The sequence below is a fragment of the Haemaphysalis longicornis genome, unplaced genomic scaffold, assembly GCF_048455015.1.
Source record: "Haemaphysalis longicornis isolate Haplotype H1 unplaced genomic scaffold, Haemaphysalis longicornis Haplotype H1 scaffold_2, whole genome shotgun sequence".
Lineage (NCBI taxonomy): Eukaryota > Metazoa > Arthropoda > Arachnida > Ixodida > Ixodidae > Haemaphysalis > Haemaphysalis longicornis.
The window spans coordinates 78,718,417-78,746,327 of NW_027526295.1; the positions used below are offsets into that span (position 1 = coordinate 78,718,417).

The window sequence follows — 27,911 nt, forward strand, 5'->3', positions numbered from 1 at the left end:
TTTTTTTATGCAGTGCAACAAGGGGGTACGTTTAACCCCTTTTTATCTTGATTGACTTAACTATTGCAGTCGCGAAACGTAGCACCCCTTGCTTTCTGTCCTTGTCCTTTGCCTGCTTCCGCTCTTTCCATTGGTATTTTTTCGTAGATTCAAACGCATATGATCTTCCCCGAATGCTCTTTGACAATCCCTTGATTTCTTAGATCTGTTTTTTATGCTTTCGTGAGTGTGTCAAATCTATTTGTCTCTCTATTTTCATTTTACCGTATTTGTGTGCTACGTCCAACATTACCTATGTTGGCTGGTGCCTCTTTTGCGTCCGCCTCAGCGGCATCGGTTTCTTCACGCGGACAAATGTCTACACCTGTTTATGTGCCTAGCGACATGCTATATATATATATATATATATATATATATATATATATATATATATATATATATATATATATATATATATATATATATATATACTTTTTAAAGTTTTGAAATTTACAGCCGATGTACTATAAAAGGTATATTGATGACATATTCATGAATATTCATGATCTGGCAACACGGTGAGGCGGAGCTCCTCACCTTCATTGAGGCATTTAACCTAGCCCATCCTAGTATTTCCCTTGCTCATTCCTATTCGGAACACAGTGTAAACTTTCTGGACGTCACCGTTACTACCTTCCAAAGCCGGCTTCAAACTAAACTGTATAGAAAACCGACAGACACGCGGCAGTATTTGCACTTCCGAAGTAGCCATGTCAGACACTGCAAGACAGCAAGACCTTGCAGCCAAGCCCACCGATTTAGGAGAATTTGCTCAAACCAAGCCGACTTTGACTCAAACTGTCGAGAACTCAAGACCGCCCTCCTGAATAAAAAATACCCGGAAAAAGTTATCGACGACGCTATTGTGCGAGCCAACCAATTAGACCGTAACGCAATCTGTAAGAAAAAAGCCCCGAACGGGAACCCGCAAACTAACTTAGTTTTAACCCACTCATCCTCCGCTCCAAGAGTGTCAACCGTGCTAAAAAAACATCACAATGTCCTAATGCAAAGTGACCGCTTAAAAAGCATATTCCCCGAACCAGCACGCGTTGTCTACCGGCGTAATAAGAATTTAGGTGACTTTCTTTCTAACTCTCGTATCAACCGACCGGCAACTACTGGCTGCATGCCCTGCAATAAACCCCGATATAAAGTATAACCACACATGACAACTACACAGCGCGCCACCCGCACGGCTTCAGACTACTACGTAAATATAAAAGGTAACTTTAACTGCGACTCCGCAAATGTCATATATCTTTTAGAGTGCACTGTTTGTAGGCAACAATATATCGGCCAAACTAAAACGCCCTTCGAATACGGCTCAATAATCACCGCTCTCATGCAAAAAGCTGCCCTTATTTGCCCCTGTCAAGACATGTGAACAGTCCCGGGCATGCATTTGAACATCTTAAAGCAACGATTTTAGAATCCGCCTTCAAAACACACCACGACCGTGAGGTTCGGGAATCTTATCTCATTTATAAGTTTGGGTCAGCCACACTTGGAATTAATGAAAGTTACGGAAAACTAACCTGCTTAACCCTCGATTAAAATTGGCGGCCTTATAATTTTTATAACTATGTTCATTATTCCTAACCTCGAGTTTCCCATCAGAATTCGCAGAAACTCTCCTAATACAGCAGCTTTATTAGCCTAATGTGGCTCAACAATGCCATTTGTCCTGGGGAAGGAGGCCTCGTTCCCACCACCACTTAAGAATGTTTAACTCTTTGTGATCTATTCATGTTTAACACCTTTTGTGATCCTACCTATTTCCTGTTCAGTTGCTAGCTTCAGTGAAATGCTCTTTTTTGCCCCGTATCTATTCTCTTCATCCGCGGGTGCACACCCATCTTCGCTTCCGCCCCAACCAGTCTTCCCAGCCACTGAATACCTTACTGTATACTCTTCCCTTTCTTTTGAAACCGCGGTTGTCCAGTTTCCCGCATTGTGTGAACTTGCAGCCCACGCGGCATACGTTGACCCGTCGTGGTGCAAACTTGAATGCTGCTTTGTTAACACGACCCCTTTTTGTCTCTCTCGCTCCAACCCCCCCCCCTTTTTTTGTTTTTTTTTGTTTGTTGTTGTAATATAGGCGTAGCCCGACTGTATGCACACTCTCCATTTCCGAAACATTTTCCGGTCCTTCTCACAGTTTTCTGCAAACCTATATAAGAAATGTGTTCAAAATGTTTCCGACACCAAAATCATGTAACTTTCCTCGGATGAAGGCAAGTCCTGTTGCCGCTTCGTAAGTAAACCTTGTTTGTTATTGCTCTTGCTGTGTATTCGACTCGTTACGTATACTATATATATATATATATATATATATATATATATATATATATATATATATATATATATATATATATATATATATTTATATGGCGAACCGAACCGAAGACCGGAACTAAACCCGAAACCGAACCGTTATTTTTTTAGCACACTGAATCCGAACCAGACTTAACCGAAAAAAATAACGGTTACCGGTTCATGCCGAAACGGTTCGGCCCTCCGTTGTTGATTTTGCACTGTCAATGCAATTCAGGCCTTTGTTTCTTTGACGTAACATCAACTTCGCACCCGCTCGCGCATTTTCGCCTCCATACAATCGAATACTATCAAGCTCTATGTAACAACAGGGGAAATGAATGAGCACCAATGTAGCAATGGTCTGTCTGTGCTGGAAGCGTGAACGTAGTGCAAGCTGATCAAAGCTATGTCATTTTCGGGAGCTTGCAGGGGATATAAAATGATTTTTCCCTTGCCTACCTGCGACTTTATCATAACAGTAAGGGTGCGGGCTTGCTGCACTGCGCAACAGCGAAAGGCCACAGCTGATGTGTGCAAAATGTTTGCATTTAATAATTTGTTTAAAAGGTCCGACACATGCAAATTGTTAATATTTGACAATTGTGACCGCAGGAGCTGATCAGTGGCTAATCCATTTGCTGGTGACCACAAGTTGGCTCGATCTCCCATCCCCACGGCCGTTTTTCTGTAGTAGATGGACATCGAGAACTTCCGTGTATCAAGATTTTGATCCGCGTTTAATATCACCAGCAGGTGGGTAAAATAACTCTGCCGGTCTGCAACATAAGCTGGTCCTCAGAGCAGATATATAGCACGGGGCATCAAATGCGCCAGTTTTTTTAAATGTGTCTACACACAAAACAACAACAAAAAAGAAAAGGCGGATCACGTTGTTTTAAAATATTACACAAAAAGTAAACCGAATAAGTATAATAAAGCACCAAGACGTGGATATTATTCTATACTCTTTTTTTCTTTGCCTTTTACAACCAAACGTGTCATCAATGGGAAGAAATTAAGTTCCGTGGTCAGTTTTTGGGGACAGTACAGTGGACAAGTTGCAAATACAAATACAAATAACAACAGATACAAGATACAAATAACAACAGATATGTCAGGAAAAACTGCTATGGTGCGCACCTAATCCCTTGGAGAGAAATTGTGGCCCTCGACCTTGCTTCGAAGCAGAAACAGTAATAAAGCCGGGGACACGTGCAGAAACCCAGGCCGGTACCTCACACTGTCCCATTCGCCCAGCGATCATATTTTCTGCTTGTTCTGCAGTTTTGTCTCTTTCAGATGTTTTTTTTTTCGAAGGTGCACTCGTACTTACTGCCAAACTCACTACATTGCTTCTAGTGCTACTCAGCCCGGAGGGGAATACTGCTGTCGACGAATTAAAGTTCGTCTACCCAGAAAAGTCACATTTACCTTTCATTTTGTAACAGCATAATCTGCGGTAAGATTCCGCAATGTAACACACGGAACGATGGCCATCGGTCAAGTGGTACGAGGACATAATGATTGTAATGAACACATCTGGTATAGCTATCGCAAAATGAATTGCAGTGGTCAGAGCAATAATGCACTGACTGAGAGTTAGCTAAAGCTTACTCTGTGGTTAACACATTCGATAAGGTGACAGCTAACAAATTATTCAGGTTGACCAAATAACTAATTCATTGGTAGCAATCACGGGCCTTTTGTAAGATTTTTCTGTTTTGTTACATATATAAAAAAATGTGCGTATTGGTATAAAGGTCTGGTAGTTGAACGCGCCAGTACGAAGGCCTAAACTTAAGGCTTCAAGGTTAGCTTGATGGGTGATTCCATAACGACGATCGCAATTTCAACAAAAAAAGACAGGGCAGAAAATATACGCCACCGTGATATGTCTTGGCGGTGGCTTTATGAATGAGGACATAACGTCAGAGCGAGAAAGTAGGGGGTATATCGCCGCCACTTCATCTGTTTTTCTAATATCTTTTTTTACTTGTTTGCTTTACAATAGTGCCACTGCCCATTGGGAACAGCAGTATTTCGAATTTTTGTTTGTATTCCATTTGACTGTCATTTTAAATTACTAAATGTTTTTTTCTAATTTCAGTGATAATTCAACTCATCGAACCGGTTTGCGAACCGGTTCAAGCGGCTGACTCACGATTAAAAACAAAAACAGTGGTTTACTGACGTTTCCACTGTAGGACCAGTCTTCATCTGAGTAACATACAACCTAGAAGAACGCACGCTTATATAGGCGCAGAACGTACGCTACGGGGTACCCTTGTTAAAAAAATTGGCGGGTTGGGACGAGGGAACAGGGAAAGCGAGGGCACTATACATGTGTGTACAAGCTTTCGTACCATTGTGCTCCTCACAAACACTCCACTGTCGTCCGCGGTACCACATCTCTTTCCTTTCTTTTTGTTGCGGTGGAGAGTATATCTATCTATCTATTTATTTATATATATATATATATATATATACTATAAAAGGGTTTTCAGTCTATTGTTTATTCTTCAGCAGCACCAGCAGCAGGAGTAGCACCGAAGCTCGAAGTCGCGCTGTCCAATCAATCGAGATGGAGAGCCAACGGGACGAGAATTCTTCGTCCCAGCGATGGCGATGCGACATCCACGAGTTGGTGCCTCTTCCCTGCGTAGCTTCTGTCTCACATACCCACTCATTGCAAATGACCACTGCTGTCCACGCTCATACATTATTTAAGTGAGTATGGTGTTGGCGACGGTTGTCCCCGGGAACGAAAGAGCCATCCTGGCGACTCAGGGAGATGAAACTACGACGGGGTTCAGCTTGAGGCCCTGAACATGGACTATGTCTTGGCCGCGGCGACGCTGATCGGGTGAAGAAGTGAGGGGCTCAAACACACAATTTACTTAAGACGTATGCTTGACGATGCGGTAGGGACCCTTGTAGCGCAAAAGCAGTTCGAAGACACTGGAATCCACAGCCAGACAAGCGACCCTGGTGAGTAGGTGCGACCGGGAGTCGTTTCGTCGTGGTGCGACTTCTGACGCTGCTGATCTTCCGTCGTTACCGATGGAGCCAACTGACGACACTCTTCGGCGTGCTTGGCAACGTCGGAGATGTGCGTGCACTCTGACTCCTCGGGCCGATAGAGGAGTATGGTGTCCAGTGGGCATGAACGCTCACGGCCATAAAAAAGAAATAGCGGAGAGAAGCCGGTCGTGGCCTGCATAGCGGATTTGTATGCGTGAGCCATGAATTGTAGTACTGGGTTCCAGTCGGAATAGTCCACCGCGACGTACATAGCAAGGGTGTAACTCAGAGTCCGGTTGAAACGTTCTGTGAGTGCATTGGTCTGAGGGTGATACGCCGTGGTGGTGCGATGAACCGTGCGGCAAGCTTTAAGAGGGCCTCTATAACTTCAGACAAAAAACCCTTCCTCGATCACTGAGGCGTTCACGGGGCACCCCATGCCGTAAAATGAAGTGCCGAAGTAGGAAGGAGGCTACTTCGTGTGCGGTAGCAGCGGGCAGGTCGGCAGTCTCGGCGTACCGGGTTAAGTAGTCGACAGCAATAACGACCCATCAGTTGCCATCTGCAGTGCAAGGAAGAGGTCCATAAAGGTCGATGGCTACATGGCCGGATAGTCTTGCTGGACATGGTAAGGGCGGCAAAGGCCCAGTTCATTGACGGGGAGCATTTTTTCGGCGTTGGCATTGGACACACGAACGGACGTATTGACGAACGAAGCGGTACATGCCTCGCCAGTAGTACCGCAAGCGCAAACGCTGATATGTTTTGGGGACACCAGCATGGGCGCAATGTGGCTCTTCGTGAAAATAGGCACACATTTCAGAGCGTAGGTGGCGCGGAATTACTAAGAGCCACTTGCGACCTTCGGGTTGGTAGTTGCGACGGAAAAGCAGTCCGTCGCGAAGGGCAAAGTGCGACGCTTGCCGGCGTAGTGTCCGAGATGCAGCGTTCATTGTTTAGCCACACAGAAAGTCCAACATGAAGGAAATCCAAGGGTCTTCCGGTTGCACGGACGACATATAGTGGATCTCCTATGGCGACACGTAAAAGCCGGAGCTCGAGACCCGGTCGCTGTCATGAGGCAGCGGAGAGCGCGAAAGGGCATCAGCATCATTATGCTGCTGGCCTGAGCGATACGTGACGCGAATTTCATATTCCTGTAGCCGCAAAGCCCAGCGCGCTAACCGATCAGAATGATATTTGAGCGACAGCAAACAACAAACCGGGTGGTGGTCCGTGACAACATGAACAGGGTGCCCGTGAAGGTAGGGCGGAACTTCGCAAGAGTTCAAATAACGGCCAGGCATTCTCTCTCGGTCACGGAATAATTTGTCTCGGCCATTGTGGCATCAAGGGTTGTGGTATCGAGAAGTCGCTGTCATTTGACGTCCACTAGGAGGCCATGTTTCGTAAGAAAATCAGCACCAATGATGGCAGAGCGAACGTACGCGACCGCAAAAATCCACCGAAAAGTTCTGCGGAGACCCAGGCTCAAAGTCAGGGGTCGCTGCACGACAGCTGGAATGCGCGTGCCGTTCACTGCCGGGAGGTAGAAGACTGCGTTGCAGGTGCGGTCATGGCGTGAAGCTGGAAAGACACTGACTTCCACTCCCGTGTCGACGAGAAACTTTTGTCCGGTGGTGCGATCGACGATGTAAAACAGGCGACATTCTTCAATGGGGCCAGAACCACCCGTCGCCACTAGCGGTCTGCGGGACCATTTCCCGACCATGAGCATGGCAAGAGGCTGTGGCGAGCGTCTGCGTCGAAACGGCGGTGGTAGAAGCATACACTGGGGGATGACGACGGGCTGCGTCCACGAACGGCATCACGGCGTCGGGAAGACGAGCGGTCGCGTCAGCGTGACAAGCGAGCAGAATGTGTTGATCTGCTTCGCCTCGTCGCCGCGACAACGCGAAGCTCCATTCGTTTGTTTAGGAGATCGACATTGGCAGGCACCGCAGAGGCTCCTTCATCAGCAGGAGCTTGCGTCGTGCGAGGGACGGGTATTGTTGGCGCCGCGGTCACAGCAGCAATAGGTGAAGCTGTGCTCGCTACTTCCATTACCTTGTCAGCCAGGGACGCCAGCGAAGGGAGATCTATAGATGACACGGTTGCGAGGAACATTTGTACGTTCGCAGGCCGGTACTGCAGAGAGAGCTCGCACAGCAATGCGCCGTTCATGGCTTGGGCACGTGATCTCGGGAGTTTGGTCATGAATCGCAGGATTTGGCTCGGTCTGCGGTCGCCAAGCTCTTCGGTAAATAGTAGCTGCTGTAGGCACGTGCGCATAGATGCTGCTGTACGTTAGAAAAGCGTGGCTTTGAGGTGTATCGTACGCCGCTGCAGGTGGGTTGCGTATGAAGAAGGCAACAATGTATGGAACCTCTTCCGCAGCAGTCGCGGGTAGAGCTCCAATGACGTAGTGAAACTTGCGTTCTTGGGAGGTGATCCCAGACAGCGCGAACTGTGACTCGGCCTGGAGGAACCAGATGACTTGGTTGTGTTTCCCATACGACGGCAAGTGGATAGCCAGGGTGGCGAGGTTGTTGCCGGCTGCTTGCTGTGCTCGCTGGTCCAGGTCGTTGCTGGACATGTCCAGGTGTTGCTGGCTCTACAACGTCACTGGGAGGGAGATCATGGCGGGGTCACCAACTGTAGAGCGCATGTCACGGAGGCGTTGAAAGAGAGACGAGCAGACCACGTAGCAAGGCCGGTTTATTCGGAACGCCGTGGGGTCTCTATTGATGCCAGGGGCACGCTAGCCCTCTGGCGGGAGAGGGAGCTGGTTGTCCTGCGTCACGCTGCTCTCACTGGCACTGTGGCTTGCCGCTACAATGTGTGTGTGTATGTATGTATGTATATATATATATATATATATATGGTGTGTCATAGAAACACATGAAAATATTTTTGAGTCAGAAAGAAAGTGGTGAAAAAATGCCCGCCGGGAGGGATCCGAACCCACGACCTCCAGAATACCAGAATACCCACCACAACCTCCCCTTTGCTTTCCAAGATTTTCTTGACTGCCAACCCTTATTTTCTGTCTTATTTCACTGAGCCCCTCATTTTCCATTTTCTGATTCGCTACATGCTTAGTGAGGGCCTCTGTTCTGGCAGTCTTGGTGCCAAGGGTAGCTTAAGAGGATTCAACGCTGGTCGACCACTCGCGACATGTCGTAGACCCCCGAGTCACGGCACGGGGGTTAAAAAGAAGGTCCCCTTCACCCCGAGTAGTCCGAGTGGCGCTAGCTACCACCCCCTAGTGCAGGAAACAAAAATACCTTAACATAAATACCCGAGAAAGTGCTGGGGAAACAGCCACACCGGTACCGTAGTGGTTACCGCCCCTGACCGGTATTCTGGAGGTCGTGGTTTCGGATGCCACCCTGCGGGCATTTTTCACCACTTTCTTTCTGGCTCAAAAAATTCTTCATCTGTTTCTATGACCCACCACAACCTCCCCTTTGCTTTCCGAGGTTTTCTTGACTGCCAACCCTTATTTTCTGTCTTATTTAACGGAGCCCCTCATTTCCCATTATATATATATATATAGTGTGGGAGACGGTAGCGTTTGTTCTGTTTCTTAGATTATTTAATACCCTAGAATTTCGAAAGAAGGGCCTCTATTCTTCGGTGGTTGTCTTAGAATAAACAGAAAAACGCTTATACACACTTTGGATCTGAAGGTTTCCCGTTCTCCTTCCCCTAGCCAATGAGAACTCTCGGGGAAAGTAAAAGAGCGGGAGAGTGACAATAACATGTCGTAGCTGTGCTACAAAAGGTGGGAAAAACGAAGAAACGAGGAAGGGAGAGAGGAAAGTTGTAACTGGGAAGGAGGCACAGTTGCGGCATTGATAGACCGGAAACAGACGCATAAAGTTCAACCAATGTGCGTCCAATGTGGTCAATGTGGCCAATGACGCATACAGATCAACCGACGCACATTGGTAGAACTTTATCCGTCTGTTTTCGGTCTATCAAGGCCGCAACTGTGGCTCCTTCCCAGTTACAACTTTCCTCTCTCCCTTTCTTCGTTCTTCCTTTTCCACACCTTCTGTAGTATAGCTACGACATGTTAGTGCCAGTTTCCCGCTGTTTCACTCTCCCGGAAAGTTCTCATTGGCAAGGGTAAAGAGAAAGGGAGCCCCTCGGATCCAAAGTGTGCGCGAAGAAGAAAAAACACGCACACTGCAGTGGCGGGAGCGCAGCATCATCACGTCGTTTTCATGAGGTTTCTTCTGCGTGTTTTACAGTTTATTCTCTTATCCATGAGGTTAGCAGCTATAAATTTTTAAAGTAGAGTATATAGTGTACCAGGCAGCAGAACAAACATAGCAATGGCTGACGCTGTAAAAGAACAAAAATGCAATAAAGCAGTTTGCGGGGTACGTTTTACTTACGTAGGTAAGCCTTTCTTCTGCACCCGGGATCCTTTCGGTCCCAGTGTATGTTACTAGGTGGATGTTGCACTCGTTTTCGTCATCAATGGTCCCGGCGTTGTGAACCTGTATTATTATTACATCTAGGGCCCTGTCGCAAGTAACATCCACTCGATTAGTTGTGAGAATCAAACAACAAATACAGTTTCAGAATAAATCTCTGTTTTAACCACGTGTCCTCCTAGCTTTGCAATAACAAATGAAAGAAGCGAGTTTTAATTTATTTTCCGAGTTTAGAGTCCTGAATATGACGCCCCGAATGCCTGTTCTCAGATCGGTAATTTTAACTCCGCCAGACATCAAGCGATGGAGAGAATGTATATCGGCGTCTTTCTGTTGAAGTCGTTCGCCAAAACCTCCTTACCCGACACCTGCAGACGGAAGCTCCTCCTACCCCTCAGCTATCGGTCCCACTTACCAACCCCGACAGTGCACTTAGTCCGGCTATCAGAGCTGAGATCGTAAAGTGCCGTAGAAGAGATTGGTAAAAATTCTGCAATTACTTGAGAAAGCTGATGTCTGCCTTCATTAACTAGTGTTTCGACCCCCAGTGCGTTGTCGGCACGTTAATTAGTAGGATAATAAATTTCAAAGTGGTGGTTGGGGTTTGTGGAGAATGACAAGTAGAAGACGTGCGTTATTTTTGAGCTAGGCATGAACTTCACCTCGATGTAACCCCACGTGGAGGTCCGGAGGCAGAGGGCCAATGAGAGGATACTGTAGAAATAGAGACTGATACGGATATCAAGACAGGAGGAACAATAAGGGATAGGACTGCCAGTCTGGGTAAATCAGTCATTAACACTTCAGGACGGGCTACAGCCGCTGCGTGAGACATGTCTGCAGGTAATAAAGCAGATGTGGGTAGACTTCCAGTTGGGTTGCCGCATACCCCTTCGCGAACAGAAGGTGCTCCATACCGGCGCTGGGAAGGCCTCCAGAATCAATGCCTGCAGCGTCAAGCCCTTCCCAGCGGCGGCGTGGAGGACCTTCTGTTCTCTAAGGGGTCTGCGGCAACCCAACAGGAAGTCTTCGCACATATGCTCCATTACGGGAAGACGACCGCCCTCACACAGTGGCTGCAGCCCATACTGCAGCGTTGCTCTCCTCCTCTGTCCGTCCTCGTGGCCAATGATCTACGAGCTGTCGTACGATACTTATCCGAGAAGGCTTGGCATGGCTCCACTACTGCGCCGCTAACCGACCACCCGCCCACGGTCGGTTGAGGAAGACGTCCTCCTTTCCATAAACCATTGGTGCTCCGAGATTCGACTAGTCGGGCGGCCGCCGGCGGATCGTTGCTATTCGTCTGCTCAGTTTAAATCAAGTCAGGACGACATTTGTGTGTAAGAATGGAGCTTTAGTTAGTTACCTTGCAGCTGTGTAAAAACCAATAAATTCATGAAATTGAACTAGTTCACATCGAAATTTGCCCGAACTTTAAGCTGAATATGCCTGATTGACTGTTACTCTAGCCGAAACCTAAACCCAAATAAGTGGGAGTAGAAGTGATTACAGGGATTTAGAGAATAAAATCCACCGTACTTTTTATTTTAACGTGTACACCAAGGTACTGGAAGCATGTTCTACCCACCTTGAATTAACATAACGGTCACTAGCCTAACCACGCAATGCGATCGCTTTTACGCCTAACGTGGGACAGCCGCTAGTTATAGAATATTAAAACTTTCTGGCATGCGAACTGCACAAGAGATTCAAAATATTCTCGTCTAAGCTACTGAGATTGCTGAAACAAAAAAATAAACAGCGTATACCGTACAGACCTTATGTTTCCTGATCAATTTCCGTGGATTGACGGTCGTATTATCCGTGCCACTGGATGTAGTTCGTTACACACGGCCCGTTCCAAGCTCCTATCCGACGTTTTTGTTGTGGAAGTATTTTTTTTAGTTTGCTAATGTTTTCTACACTTCATTCACCATTTCTCGCTACAAATATCCCACAACAGAGTTAGCAGGTAGCATGCAGACACACTATAACGTGCTAGCGACTTCTCTTTGGCGTGTTGATATAAACGCAGACTGCTTTACGCATAGTGCAGAATCAGCCGAACAGGTTTCTTGCAACACAGCGACGAGCCGTTCAAGATCAATAGGAGGGGGCGAAGGACCTCCTACTTCGTCGCCTCTGATGTCGCCGTGGCTGTTGGACCATTCCGTATGCCCGGTAAAGGTAACGTTACGATTCTACGCGATGCGTGCTGGCGTATTTATGATGCCAAACATATTCATTCACGAACCGAAACTGAAACTGGTTTCTATTCCAATCTTGGACATCGTCCAATCACATCACATCTGTAACACTCGCCACTGATTATAGTTGTTGCGGTCGCTGCGTATGACGCAGAGCATTTCTTTTCACCCCTATATAAATTAAATGCGCTTTATCTAGCACGTAAGCAATGAATAGTGTGTTTATTTGAGCCAGTACATACAAAACAGCATGAAAACAGGATGCACTGCATACAACAACAGGAGTTTCACAAATTCTCATCAGTGCTGCTTTAAGCACCCGTTTTTTGTTTTGCAGCGTACATAGCCGTCGCTGTATTTTAGCGAACAAAATGGACACCGGAGATATAGCGAGGAGCATAGCGGCGAAAAATACATTGTGGAAGGGTTAACGAGGACGGCTTCCCACTCGGTGCCACGTGAGACGTGCTCGGCCCCGGCGACTGCTGCGAGATAACGCCGAGTAGCATGCGCTCTCTTGTGTTCACCGACGTGCTGATCACTTTCTCAGGCGAAGGAAGTAAGCCATCTGAAGCTGCAGCTACATAAGATGCCCCGGCATGGGCAAGCGCCACCGACTCCAGAGACGCACGCCGCGAAAGTAGGAGATACTAGCCGTCGCCGAGACCGAGAGGCTTTTGGTTTCCGCCCATACACATATGTCTGCGTGAAATTCTTGGCCCCAGTCGATTTTGATAGGAACGAAGAGGCAAACAGATGCGCCTAATTTGTATATGAGGAGCTTGCGTAATCTTCAGCAAATGTTTCTTGCAGAAAACAAAAAAATGCGAATAATTAGAATGAAGTAAACAAAAACCTTCTGGAAGCGTCCCTCGAGAACAGAGCCCGGACTCATTGATAGAAAATAAAACAGCCGGCATAAAACGGAAAGATTAAAACGCAATTTGAAACTTGAAACACCCGCCACCGGGCCGTGCCCACGTGCCTCGTTACGAACACAGGAGATGGAGCCACTCGCACCTCATATTGACAACCAGATGCCAAAAAACTCTTCCGTGCACACCACTGGCAGAAACAAGGTTTGGTTCGGATCAGCCGAGGGTTGGGTTGTGGTTGGCCAGAGGTTGGGCATTTGGTTTGGGAGGGGTATAACAAGGGATTGGTTTACGATTTCACAAGGGTCGGACAAGGTTCTCGTTCACCTTTTCCTCAATAGGGACGGGTGGTTTTTTCGAAGATATCGTTTCCCAAGCCTACCTCGAAGGACCGCATACTATCTCCAGCGCTACCCTACGCCTCCTGCGTTGGAGTTTTGGCGACATGCAGCGCCCCTAGAGGCCGATGCCTCTGGGTAGTACAAAAACAGATGACTCTCGCCACCCTCCATGGGTTTCAATTACAAGCCAGAGTGAAAGTTGGTTGTGGCGCTTCTCCGCGTGTTTAAATGACGGCATAGTGCATGAAATAGCCCTTAAAGTAGTTGCAGAGGGTTAACAAAATAATATCCGCTAAAAGAAACCGATTTATCGGCTTTCTTTAAGCGAGCTGTCGCGGTTGTCGCGGCGTGCGACAGTATCGCCAGGTCGGGTGGTTTAACTGTTTGACGACAGTTAGTTTTTTTCTTCTTGCGTGCGGTCGACAAAGGTAAGTTTACGAGTACCATAAACACGGAAGGCTGCTCATCCTATATCCTGAGGTAACTGCAAAAGGTTGCTTCAGCGGGAGCATGCAAGCGAACGCAAGAATGGCGAAGCCGACTCAGCTGACACTGCTGGCCTGGCACCGCCTTTGAAACGAGTGGAAATTTTGTTTCGTATTTTCGCTAACTAAATGATTCTTGCGTAACGTTTTACACCGCATGATTTACGAAGGCCAGGGTACATGTATACTAGCGAGTAGGTGGGGCAATAGCGCCAAATAAAGAAATTAGGCTCTATTAAAGGACGCAAAACATGCACCAAATAACACGCCCACTGCCTGCAGAAGTGTGTACTTCTATAACATCACATCACACAGCATAACATAACACAGCCGCATACACGGCGCGGGGCCCCGAATATTTACATACGATAATCACTGATTGTGTTGGTTTTCTAGTGCAGGGGTCGCCGAATCTGAACGCCGACACGCCATTTTTGACTTCAAATGGAGTTAGACAGCGAGACAAGAACAGAGAACTGGCGTCCTCCAGTTGAATTGCGCCCCCCCCCCCCATCTTCACACATCGCCAGATTATTGTCAAATAATATTAGAAATTAGCAGAATTTTTTTCTCGTTGCATTCAAAAGCCCCTTCTCATCCCACCCGATTTGCCTTCCAGCCCTCCGCCGTGTCGGCTGCATGGAACTCGGCCGTTGCTGACCCTCATTCTAGGCTATCAAGTGCGAACAGGGAACGTATGCAGCAAGAGCGTAATTAAGTCAAGTGAGAGCAAACAAGGAAAGCGAGCGGCCTCTTAGTTCGCCCGACCACTTTGTTTTACAGCAACTAATTTCTGAATCACCAAACAGATTTCACGCTTCTGACGGTCGCGGCATTTTGTCACTGAGGCACGCAACAAAACGGCAAGCTATCGCTGCACCATGTATTCGTAACGGCGACGCAAACGAGCACTGTTTAATGAAAGTGCACGCATAGAGCGGCGCACCGCAGCAGGCGAGCCTGCAGTCCGCCGGACTCGCTGGCTTGTTAAAGTGCGATCATCACCCATTGCGTCACTGTTTTTTTTTTGATCGGCTGTTTTTGAGAAGTCTTTGTCAACTAGACTATAAGTTTAAACTAGAAATGTCACTTAAAATTTCACTTCGTGTGACCATCGATCGGTGAACCTGTAAGTAGCATACGCCGTCACGGCCCCGGCACTTTCGTCGGTGCTGTAAACGTGTTTAGCGCTGCAAAGCTTTTCCTCCTAATGCCAAGTTGATCGCTGAACTAGATCGGACGCGTCGGGGATGAGCTGGTGACCACGTCGCCAAATAATCGGGAGCGTCGAGCTCATTTTGCTTCTGGCAACACGTGATCCTATGGGACCCGGGCAGCTTTGTACTACCCGGAAGTACTGCCCGGAAGCCGATTGCGCAGCGCCCCCTGGGCAGCGCAGGAGGCCTATAGGCGTCTTCAGTTGCGAGTCTCAGGCGAAGGTGCTGCCCGGTTTTCTGCATGTGCTTCAACGTAACACTTGCTCTAAGGAATGATCACCCGCCACTAGGATTACAGGGAACCTAAGATACGCTTTACAGTGAGCGTAAAGATACGCCCAGGCTACCTTAGCCAGATGATTGAGGTCGGTCTGAAAAGCAGTGGGCATTTCTCAGTAAAAGTAACAATTGGGAAGGGAAGCCTCAATTTATTGGCGATATGGTAGAGTAGTCTGTTGAAAATGTAATGAACAACTGTCAAGATGTGCTGCCGCCAATTACTTTACCTGCAGCACTTTTGTCGGTAACCATTGGAAAGTGGCCCGCCCAAGTAAAAGTACGGTCAGGTGTACGCAATGACTGTACTGAAGCTTTCCTATCAATTCATAATACGTAACGTATCGCTCTACGCCATAAATTAGTAGTAAGAATAATTCAGATGTTGTCTTGGGAAGTAAAGCTACCGATGGAAGACTGAGGAGGGGGAAGCAAAAGGTTTAATATTAAACTTTGAATAAATAGAGATTATCGTAATCGAGTTCGATAATGCACACAGCTGTACTACACAGTACAAGAGAAGACATCTCTTCGGAATATCCCGGTACCGCTTAGAAGCGTGGTTTTGAATTATAGTGATCACCGCCAAGCCCAACCCACCACCTCCTTTTATTTAGCTTCTCGCATTTTTTTGTTGATGTGGCGGTTGCAAAGAATACTTCCTGATTTAACGTTGGTTTTAATATTTCATGATACCTTCCACATAGCCTCAACCCTTCTGTTCAATTCAGCATCAAGATGAGTACAATAATTTATCGGAGCAAACTTACGTAATCTTCATGACGTCTTCAGCGAAAGTCTTGGCCTGTTCATCAGTGTAAAAGCGCACACCTAGAAATGTTCTCGAAAGTTTTGTTGCGATGCTCAAACAATCGGAGAAAACCTGTAGCAGTCAAAATGTAGTCATTAGCATTTTAACTGTGTAAAGTTTGTGCTTGATGCATGCTTTGAAGAGATAAAGCCCAAAGAAGTTTTCAAGCTCTTTAAAAGCGAAGTTGGGGATATTTATTTTGCATTGGCCTGTTATAGTAATTTCAGAAAAACGTAACTCGGAACAGTGAGTAGATTGTCGCATCTATCTACGCCGGTGCCGCGCAAAGACGGTAGTTTCAAAAATAGGGCAGGTATTCCGAAACCTATACAAATATCGTCAGTAATGGCAGAATGCGGCATAGTTACGAACAAATTCAGACGGCCGCCTGCATCGCAAAGGGTCCGCGATGTTGAGGGCACTAGCCATGTCCCTTTGAACAATTGTGCATGTGTTTGATAACCTAGAACTTTTATTGAGCGATGTATGTGGAAAATATCTGCTCTCCCAAAGGCAAAACTCTCGCCTAAATGCCTTACCATACGCGTCGTGATGATATGGGCACATCCTGAAGAAATTGACGAAAACCAGTAACTTTCACATCAAGACCGCTGGACTAGTGCGTGAAACATGTTAAAGTGATATAGTGTCGATAAGGCGTCGCTGCTCCAGGTACATGGCAGCGACGCCTCAGTGTGCATGTACAGCGCACGCCTCGGTGGCTGTAGGTGAAGAGGAATGGAAAAAAAGGCGGGGAATGGTGGTGTTTGCTCCCGAGGAAAGAGAAAATAATTAAGCGGAAATTAACTCCGCCACCGCCGGAAGAAACTTTTTGTTCACGGGCTAAGCTGGCCGGGGCAAAGCCAAACCCCAGGAAGAAGAAGTGGCACGACACCCCTAACTAGAAGTGAGGGGTGTATGGTCAGATATTGAACCACGCGACACATGCCTGGGCTGTGGTTGGCCGACATCGCAACGATTCTGGCTTCCGAGCCTGCCCACCAATATGCAATTAGGGCGCCGCTTTACCTTCAACGCTACGTCGACGGCAACAAAGCGCAAATAAAATCTGTAGCCAGTTCACAAGAGAGAAGTATTTGCAGAACGCGGAAAGTATGAAGTGTATTTACATCTTCTGAGTTACTTGGCTATGCATCGCTAAGGGTTATTTCAGATAAGCATTTCATAACATGACAGTAATCACTGAAAATGATGAAATAGTAGGAAGCTTGAAAGCAATGGAGAGGAAGGTAGCCATTGAAAAGATCCGATGTACGCACTCAGGGATGATCAGGGTAAAATTACGCACATCATGAACAAGATAAAAAGGTAGCAAAATGATTGTACCCCAGACTGTAAGCCTGTGACGTTAGGCCAAGCGAAATTACTGAGAGTACAAACTTGACTTGAGATGTCCCCTTAATAACTAAAGAAGGTGTAGCTCAAGGGCATGAAAAGTGGAAACGCTGCACGTGGCGGCGGCATAACGCTGAATGTTTCGAAGGAGTGCGAATATATAGTGCTGAAAAGCTTGATGTACTATTTTCTGAATGCTTAAGGTCTCACAAAGTACCCATAGTCTGAAAAAACGACAACATTATTTTGATTCATAACAAGGAAGATAGCAAAGGCCACAAGAAAAACAGGCCCATCCGCGTACTATCAATTTTTTACAAGCTGTTTGCCAGTTATATTGAGCAGCATATGTGACACCCTGTATTCCAAATAACCCGGAATGCTTGCTGGGTATAGGAATGAATCCCCAACAATGCGCCATATTCGTGTTGCCGATCACGTGATAGAAAAATCTCCAGAATACACTAATACACTAAATAGGCAATGCCAATCTTGGCATGTGTAGGCATGGCGATGGTGGGGAAGGAAATTACAGAATTGCAAACGCCCTTTCTCCGTTTCCCCTCGCAAGGAGCCCCGCTCCTGCTGCCTGATTTCAGAAAGCACTCACTGATTTTGAAAGCCCACAGGAGTTTTTAAATGGTTCTGTTTTCTTTGGTTGCATCCAAGCCTTTCCGATCTGTACTCCCTCAGCGGAGGCCTCGTTAGGAGACGTGCGGGTTTCGCGTTTCCAAGGCTTTGTGGACATTTATATATTGAACAACTAGATCTATGTCGAGAAGCACATCTATATGTTTGTGTCACAAATAAATTGAAATTGAAATTGAAAAAATTGAAAACGATACACTTCTGATACATTTGCCCTGGGGTGAATTTCCCGCGCCGATACATTCGCATTTTGAGCCCCGCACGGGTAGTATAAACCAGTGATGTTCGACGTTTGTTTCCCTTCGTTGTTCTGTAACTTTTCTGAGCGTAATTTGAAGCCAGACGTGGAAAGAAGAGAATAAAACTATACAAATGAGAACGTTGGCCGGCATTCCTGGCTCATCCAGTGGTAAATGTTTTCGCCTCCTGGAGTTAGTGTCCTGCAATATCAGTTTAATTGATAATGTCGAACGTATCGGCATGACATACGTGCATCCATGTATAAAACGCGCATGCCGCTTTGGGGTCCCAATAGCCTGCGTGTCAACTTGGTTCCTTTGGTGCTGAATGTCTGACTTCCTCGACAAGGCTCTGCCCGCCCGAGGTGGAACCCCCCGATATCACAGTGTCACTAGGCTTCGCCAGGGACGCGGGCGAGATCACGTTCACTGCGTATTTATCACATCCGCTGTAGTAGGCTTCAAATCTAGCCTACTTAGAACACGCATCCAAATTACCGCGGCTAAGGGTGGAACGCATGCCATTCGAGTTCTATAGTATGAGAGGGGGGCAGAGAGACGTGACGTTCGCTTACTACGCGATTAAAACAATTGAAAAGGGAGCACTCTCTCTTCCACCACGCTCACAAGTTATGTTTGCTCCCTCTACGTCTTTTCTGACATGGTATCTGAGCATTAGTAACATTTAATAGTTCCCTTAGGAAAAAATAAATGACTTTTCCTGCTCTCGCCACCGGACAACGAATTAAGTAGACAGGAATGGGGGATTGGTGCAGGGCATTTGATACACGGGGGTGACGGCGACGGGCTTTTACGACAAGGCTTCTGCGGGTGCGGCAGTCCCCCGAGGGGAGTAGAGAAAAGCGTTGGTATAGGTAGAAGCATCCTTCCGTGCATTAAACCTGACGACTGGAACGGAGAGAGAAACGGTCTCCAAGGTCGCGGGTTCGATTCCCGGCCGCGGCGGCCGCTTTTCTGATGGAGGCGAAAAGCAAAAACGCCCGTGTGTACGAGATTTCGGCGCACGATAAAGATCCCCAGGTGGTCAAAATTAATCCGGAGCCCTCCACTACGGCGCGCCTCATCGTCTGCGTCGCGTCGGCGCGTTAAACCATACAATCAATCAATCAAGAAACGGTCTCCGCCGAGGCCATAGACGAAGCGCGGATAGTCATGAAGAGAGCCTATTTATAGACTCTCAGACAACGGTCAAAACGTGCACCGATATGCTCGAAGCAGTCTCAAACACACACAAGCTACGACACTTCGCCAGTTTTGAAAACGCCAACCCTCAGACACCCCGAACAGCCTCTGCGGTAAGCCTCTACATTCGGACGAAGGTTCTGGCAGCACAGAGTTCTCGATGTCGCATGAGCGGTTCAGCCGTAGTGAATTGTGCCATACCGTACTGGACGTAAACAGACCTTTAAGGTCTGCAGGAAAGCATGACTGCGGTTCCCGTTGTGTGCTGTTGGGACAGCGTGCCGTTCAATGCACACACACGCACTATAGTCGATTGGTAAGAGTCGATTCCTAAGATGACTTTGTCTAGTGTAATTATTGCACAAAAATCATCATTCACAGTATCTTATAGTAGAAATATATCTCTACAACGTAGGTATTTTTTTTTCTCAAAATAATGTACGCAAAAAATTTGGCAAAAGTACATCTGCAGCTTAGGTATCTGGTTCCTCCCCGTCGAATGTGCTCCCTGTCGAACCATTTTTATCCATTAGCTTTTGTTCGTTCATTTCATATGAAATTTTCTCTCAAGTTCTGGGTAGTGCCACATACGAGGCCTATCACTTCCTGCACAGCTCTACACCTTATGTATGACTGGTCTTTTTCAATACTTTGAAATTTTCTGCTTTCCCTGGTTTATGCTTTTTTGTTTCAGTGCATTATACAGGAAAGTACACACGAATGGCTATTCAACTTTTCGGTACAAAAAGGATATCTTGGCAAAAAAAAGCGAATATCAAGCTTGAATTTCTACAGGCTGCGTTCCTTACCTTGAAAGCATCTTTCAATACATCCACCGTGTAGTTTTTGTGGATTGGGACGTCCAGGAACCCTAGAGCGTAAAATCCGGCTTGAACCAAATCTTTGATTTTGTCTTTGTGTTCTGAGATCCGTGAGACTGTGCTGTTTGGGGCAGTAGGCTGGGCGTGAAGAAAACTTGCCCCAGCAATAAATTTTGGGGGGTTGTGTTTCCGGGCCTGAAATACCGCAAAAGGTATTTATTAGCGCGACTGATTGTCCAGCTACCAACTATAACACAAAAGCTACTTTGAGGTGAGCTGTCAAGAAGTGCTTCATTTATGAGGCGGCTTAGAGTTCTTATTTTGGCGGTGAAGTACACAATCTCAGTATGAGAAAGTTTACGCTAAGACATAAAATACCACTAATTGCACATTTGGGGTTGTTGGTTTATGGAGGCTAGAATAAAAAAAACAGAAAAAACTCTTCACGCACAAAGGGAACAGAAGAACACCTGCTAGATTTCACAGTACCGTTCCTTGTGTGCTCTTCCAGCATGCAGCGCATTTTTTACTGAGCTTTTGCTTTTAAGCTAAATAAAATCACAATTTCAGCAAACCAGTGTAGGTTTTGAAACCTGCATAGAAGTATGGGCATCGTAATAAGACCTTAGAAAGGACGCTTGCTCGCTAAAAATGCCTTTCCAAAATCTTGCATAGTTTTTCTTTCTTGCATTCACCGCCTTTCACTTGTTGTTATTTTCCGATCACTGCAGTAAATATATGCCCGTGTATGTAATGCGAAATAGCACTGAGGCCAAATAAAACTGCCATGAACACAGAAGATTCCAGTAATAATTAATGATAGGAAGAGCACCGTGTTTTAAGGAAAAAAATTCGGGAATAACTCATCCAGTAAATCAAAGGGTTTATGAAGAACAATACTTGTTTGTTTCATGAAGGGAAAATTTTGGTCGTAATAACAATGATAACCTTTTTATATCACACTTCAAACATTTGTCATCATCAACCACTTCCAACCAGGTCCAGTCCAGGATGCAGGACGAAGTTATCCCCCATCGACCTCCAAGTGCTCCTGTCCAGTGCCCCTTTATTCCGCTCTGTGCCTCCGAAATTCTTTATTTGTTCGTTCGATCGAGCAATTGAAATTATTTATGAAACCGTCTTTCGGTATCCATAGGTTAGAAGTGCGCTCACTGCCATTTTACCAAACTACGTGCCCAGCCTAAGTTCATTTTTTTTTATTTCACCCATAATATCTTCCACTGTAGTTTCTTCTCTGATCTAAATAGCGCATTTCCCGCCTCTGAGTTTTACTCCAACCATTATTCGTTGCGTGGCCCCTTGAGCCAATCTAAGTTTGCATTCATTTTTGTCTGATGGAGGCGAAAAGCAAAAACGCCTGTGTGTATGAGATTTCGGCGCACGTTAAAGAACCCCAGGTGGTCAAAGTGAATCCGGAGCCCTCCACTACGGCGCGGCTCATCGCCTGCGCTGCGTCGGCGCGTTAAACCCTACAATCCAACAAATCAAAATCATTCATTGTTGTTTAGTAAGCCCCCAAGTTTCTGCTTCTCATATCATTACCCGCAATCCGCAATGGTTGTATATTCTACTTTCCTGTGATAGAGGTAGTTCAGTCTTAATTTTTTGCAGTGTTTGCCGAAAGCACCCCAGCCCAATAAAATTTAGTGCGAGATTTCTTTCCCATCGTTAATATCAGCACACGTGACATCACCAACATATTTATCATATTCTGCTTGTTCTAGCTGTGATTCTAACTGCTTGTTCTGCTTGTTCTAACAGGCCACGCAAAGGAATGGACGCTCAATTTAGCCAACCTAGTGAGGCCCGAAAAACAACAATAGGTGCAGCGCGTAGAGCAAGAGACGGCTGCGAATGAGGAAGGGCATAAACCAAGCGGTAGAATTGGACAGGGTGCCGTTGACACTACCCTGCGGGATGCTTGGTCCATATGTAACCTTGAGGCAAGACCCGCCCCACCCTCCGCCAAGACACGGGAGTACGTTCGGGCGCCGTAATCTTGCCGTTGGTGCACCGACTCCTGCGGCAACGGCTCTAATCCCATAGTGGCGGCGCTCCTGGTCTGTATTCACCGTGTTCACGACGCAGCTGGGATCAAAGCTGAATCCCTGTTGGAGTTGCCATCTCCGTCCCCGTGGTTCATTGGACCGTTTTCTTGTCGGCCTCTTGGGCCAGCCGTTCTCGCGCGTTTGAAATCCCTGGCCTTTTCATGAAACTGTTAGTTGACGAACACTGTCCTCCGCGCAAACAAGCACATACATCCCTTCTATCATTGCCATTTTCCCGCCTTGTGCGTGTCGTGTTATGCAGTTAACGTCAAATGTAGTAATGACCATGTCGACGAGCATTCGTCCGCATGCCTGCATGGCCCTCGGCTTATTTGTAATACTTCTGGTTGGTTGCATATGCTGGCGCAGGGCGCTTTTCAGATGTTTGACCATCATTTCTTGAGCCGTGTACCTATTTAAGTCCAACAGCATTGCTTTCCGTATGTTGTTTCCTCAGCCACTTCTATAGGTGTTCTGCAAACTCTCTTAGTAAGATTCTACATTCAGCAGTCTACAATTGGCTCATGTAGTCTGCATTTTCCTGAAATGCCGTGTTTTCCAAATGGAGCTTTTTGAACACCCCTCCAGAGAAAGCGTAAACAGTTTTTTCGATATTGTACCCACCTGTCGCAGACCTTTACAGATTGGCCAGTCGTCACTTGGGTTGTGAAATATTATCCATCACGTACACGTTTTCTATATCTCGTCTAGTAGTCTTATGTACGTATAATTTATGCCCTGGGCTTTCAAAGCTTACTGCAGAGCTGGGGTTCTCACTGAATGAAATGCCTTTTCCTCGTCTATAAAGCTCAAGTATTTGGTTTTATTTAACTGTTTGGATGCCATATTCGACATTGCGTTTCTCTTGTAACGAATAAAACATGGCTTACAGATTGATAACTAAGAAAAAACCTTGCCAAAACATGTAAGGGGGGGTGGTAGAGAGCCTATGTAAATCTCCAAGCCCCAAAGTTTACTTCGAACATCTCGGATAGTTCAGCAGTTTCAAATATGATAATAAGCTACGATGTAGAATTCCATACCTGTTCATATAACCTGTCAATATAGCGTGCCCCCAAAAGAAAACGTAGCATTGGTTTGTGAAGATAAATTTGTTTTTTTGCGGCTGCTGGCATAAATAGAATTTGTGAGGCCCGAGGCTATTTTAGAATGGCTTTATTGAAATGTCACTTAGACGTTGCTGACTGGGCATAAGGCGGAGACATCCCCTCAATATATCCAACCCATGGTCTGTTTACATTTGGGAGGCATATGTACTCTTCCCAATGACGCTGGCCTTGTTGATCATACGATGATATTCATGCGTGCTGATATCCAGCGAAAACTTGCCAGCACGGGCGGGTCTCCTCATACATCAAAATCGTTTAAACAACTTGGCACCGCCCAACAGAATGGAATCGGTTAAAACGCGAAGATTTCGTTCGTGCTGCCTGTGTAAAAAACAAAGTCCGAAAACCTTCCTCCAAAACACAAAAATCCACACTACCATAGTTCCAAGCCAATGTACGCTTCAACTCAACCGAAGTCCAAAGCCAACGTTAAACCCTAAACAAGTCAAGTCCAAAGCGAAATAAATTGTGCTGAGAGAATGTACAGCATCATCATCATCGTCGTTGTAGTCATCCAGGTTACCGAAACCAACACCAACAAAATCATCACAATCATCATCATCGCCAACGATGCGTACTGCAATAGTGTAGTTTGCGTTTTAGTAAAGGTCCGTAATTATGCAAACGGTTCATTTCATGGTATGTGGAGCATTATGGCTTTTATGCTGGGTCGTTAAAGTGGGCTTTACTGTACTGTGTTTTGCTGGGAGGTCAACGCAATCAGTAAGGCATAGAAAGTTTCCGTTCAAAAAGCGTGAATCCACCTTGAGCAAATACGCGGTTTGCAGTGAAAAGTAAATGACAAATGCCATCATAAAAAAATATCCTTATTCTTTTTCCAATGGAATAGGATCATCGAGGGTTGCGCAGTACAGGCGAACTTCGCCTACTGCAGTGTACGGTGGGCGTTCTTTGTTCGCACACAAATATTGACTGAAAGAAGGAAAAACTATAAACCGTTAAACACTCACCTTGTGCTGCTTTTTCAAGCCTTTTATATGAATCCTTTTTCCTTAGGTCGAACTCCCCTACATTTCATGTTAGTCAGCTAACATGGCGATACTTATCTGATCATTTACCAGAGAAAAAGGAAATTACTTCCTCAAAAACACGTTTTTCCCGCTAGTTTTCTTATTCCAACTCAAATATCTGTCCTTAAACACCCTGCAGAAGTGCCTCTAAATTGCGCCTAGATCGGATAAACGCTAGTATTGGTTGCTTATATATTCGTAAATGGCACTTTTAGTACCTTTCGCTGCCGCCTAAAACATTGATTTTAGAGCCTATTTTTTTGGTCTCCCATTTTGACGCAAGCTTCTTTACTGACAAATCAACTGAGAGGGCAATAGCTTGAACAATGAAAACAAGAACACTGGTTCCACAAATTACATCTTATTTCCCTTGCAATGACGCTATTGAGAGTTGATCCCTCATATGCAATATATAGGCAGAAGCTTACCCACGTGCCATAATGGTGGGGAAATGTATGAAACCCTATTTGCTAGATACGACAAAACACCTTTTGACCGCAATTACAATCTTTGCGAATATAGCTTTATTTTCCCAGTTACGAGAGCAATTATTCTCAACAGTATTGTCACGGCCTCGGTCCCTTGGCTCCTTACAATAAACTAAATCAGTGGCCAACCCTCTCTGCGGGTATGCGCCCTGTGGGATAAGTGAACGCACAGGCTGAGTCCTATATTACTGAGTATTACTGAGTCCTATATTACTGAGTCCTATATTACTGAGTCCTATATACTGAGTCCTATATTACTATAGTACTGAGTCCTATATTACCTACGCGTTGGCTCTTTGCGCTTAAGTGGATCCCAACATGCCGGAGTCCGCAAAGAATGGTCATGTACTTCAGGGCATAGCGGATGATGCCTTCAATCTGCTCATGTGTAAAGACTGTGCCACAAGTGACTCGGTGCTGAAGGAATGTCGCCGATTTGAGCAGGCGAAATGCCGCCGCATAGCGCAGCAGTTCACCCGGATGCCGAGCCCCGCAACAACCTCATCGTGTGTGGATCCCAGTTTACCGATGGCACCATGCCCGATGCCACATTCTGACAATTTCACCAAGATTGCGCCCCGTGAAATCGAAGCCACGGCCCCGGCTCTTGTGCACCACCACGGGTACCACCATACCCTGCCGACTATAGCACTAATACAGGCCGTGGTCCGTGAGGAAGTCGCACACCTAGGCATCCACCCCGTGTGTGCTATGGCTTCTTTGGACGTCCGCCAGAGCCTTCCGCTTTCATTTGCCAGGAATAGCTTCCCACGGTGTTATGATGCACCACCTTCTTACCCCCGCGAGAACCATGCGGAATGGAGAACCCCTGACGACCGGCCTATCTGCTTCGAAAGTTCTCGCGTTGGTCACGTTGCCCGTTATTGCCGATAACGCTGGACATCCCCTCCACACTCCCTGTTTTCGGCTACCACCTGCTCTTCTGACAATGGGCCTATTCGATTTCCCCCTGGTACTCAATACCATATTGTTCCCGACAGCTCCCACAGCAACCGCCCTCGCTGCTCCTAGTCCCCACAACGTCGCCAATATCGTTCGCCGCAGCCTCGCCGCCCTTCCCCGCCGACGTCTGACGCACGCACCCCTCCGCAACACTAGCCAATGCAGCTCGCGGAGTTGATGCTGCGTGTCTGAACAGGCCTGAAAATCCTCTGTTTACTAAGACGACGAGCAGCAAGCCTGTATTCTCCGGCTACTCGTTGTTTTCGTCTTATTGGGCTCAATCCTCTTACTGCGTCATCCCTGCTTGTTCTAACGACTCTACCATCCTCCTGGCACCGATACGACACGGCGGCAAGTTCAAGGATGACCCCACGGGGTTGTCTTCAAGCTCGGAGCCCTACCCTCGGCCGCTAGGCATAGCACAGCTGCCACTGAGCTGCCTGCGAGCAAGACAAGGCCCTGCCATGTCTGACGCCCTGGAACAGGAACGACTGACACAAAACATGCAGCTGCCAGGTGCATCTGCTGCCGCTGACGCTACTGCTGGTGCAAGTGACGACTTTCCGCCACTGATGGAGGTGACGTCTTCACTCCCGTTACCATCCACCGACACGTCACCGAAGCGAACGGCAGACAAGACTACTGGTGTGCCAGAGGCAGCTACCCTACCGCCTGCTGCGAAGCGGGCTTGTGCACCGGGCAACACTCAGCAGCCTGCATCCTTAGTGGAGATTGGTTCGTCACCACCTCCCGCAAAAACATGTGCGACGACTTCTACCCCACGGAACTCTTTGCCCCAAGCACAGCCCTCATCCAGATACAAAGTTGCCATCAAGCCACGACAGCATTTCAATATTCTGAATCTTTCCACCAAGACCTTGCAGACGTTGCTAGATAGCTGTCTCGGCACCAGTGGATTCACCGGATATGCTTATCATCGGCCAACAAACACGGTATCCGTGTGGGTGCCGACTCTGGACGCCGTGGCAAAGCTTTGCTCACTGCAGCACATAGCTCTCACTGCCGACACGATTCTACAAGTGCAAGCGTACCTGGTTTCAGGCACCGACATCCGCCGCTATGTCGTCGCGGGTGTAGACCCCGGCGAGAATCCGGACTACATTCGTGACAACATCAAATGTGACACACATCAAGTGCTTCTTGTACGGTATATGGGATCCGGACGCACTTGCCTCGTTACGCTACGGGGCCCGCTTGATCCCCCCAACCGCCTTTTCTACAATGGCTGTGTACTTCGACCTCGTCCATATAAAGCAGGGGTAGTGCACTGCTACCGTTGTTTTAAACAAGGTCACATGAGCAAGTCTTGCCCGTTCCCAGCCCCGGATGCCCGTGAGGACGCAACGGCATCGCCTCAAGAGCCAAAATTCAAGTGCGGTCTCTGCCGCTCTGATGATCACGAGATCACCGATAAAGGCTGTCCCACCAAGAGTAAGGCAACACGTGCTAAGCGTCGTGCATGGCGTGCTCGTTCTCAACCAAACCCAACCTCGACATTCAACCGATTCGATTGCTTGGTGGAGGAGGATGAGGATGCAATGGAGGAGGAAGCCGCAGAGCCTCCCTCGCAGCCAACATATCGAGATGTTGTTCGCCGTTCGCGCCATCGTCGGAAACCTGTGTCTGAGGTTCCTTCGTCCCCTATGGAAGACGAGCTTGTTGCCCTGGACCAAAAGCTGGCTATGCTACACGGCGAAATTACCAAACTCACCAAGCGAAAGTCTCAATTAACTCGCCGCCAGCAACGCTTACCTCAATCTTCCGAAGACTCTACAAGTCCGCCTCGTCTTTTCTCCAAGCATCATCACAGCGCCCCGCCCACGAACTCCATTCCCTCACCGCCAGCCTCCTCTGCATTAACCCACCAAGAACTTCTCCAGTTTGTGGTGCACCAGCTACA

General features: G+C 47.0%; 1 protein-coding gene across 1 annotated transcript in view; it reads left to right on the forward strand.

Annotated features, from left to right (window-relative positions):
- The window catches only part of LOC144169014 (uncharacterized), a 63,672-nt gene extending 60,434 nt beyond the window's left edge, over nucleotides 1-3,238 (forward strand). The window contains exon 5 of the mRNA XM_077698010.1: nucleotides 2,971-3,238. Coding sequence (XP_077554136.1) covers nucleotides 2,971-2,977 — 7 coding nt within the window. The 3' untranslated portion in view covers nucleotides 2,978-3,238. The remainder of the gene's footprint in view (nucleotides 1-2,970) is intronic.
- The last annotated feature ends 24,673 nt before the right edge of the window (nucleotides 3,239-27,911 follow it).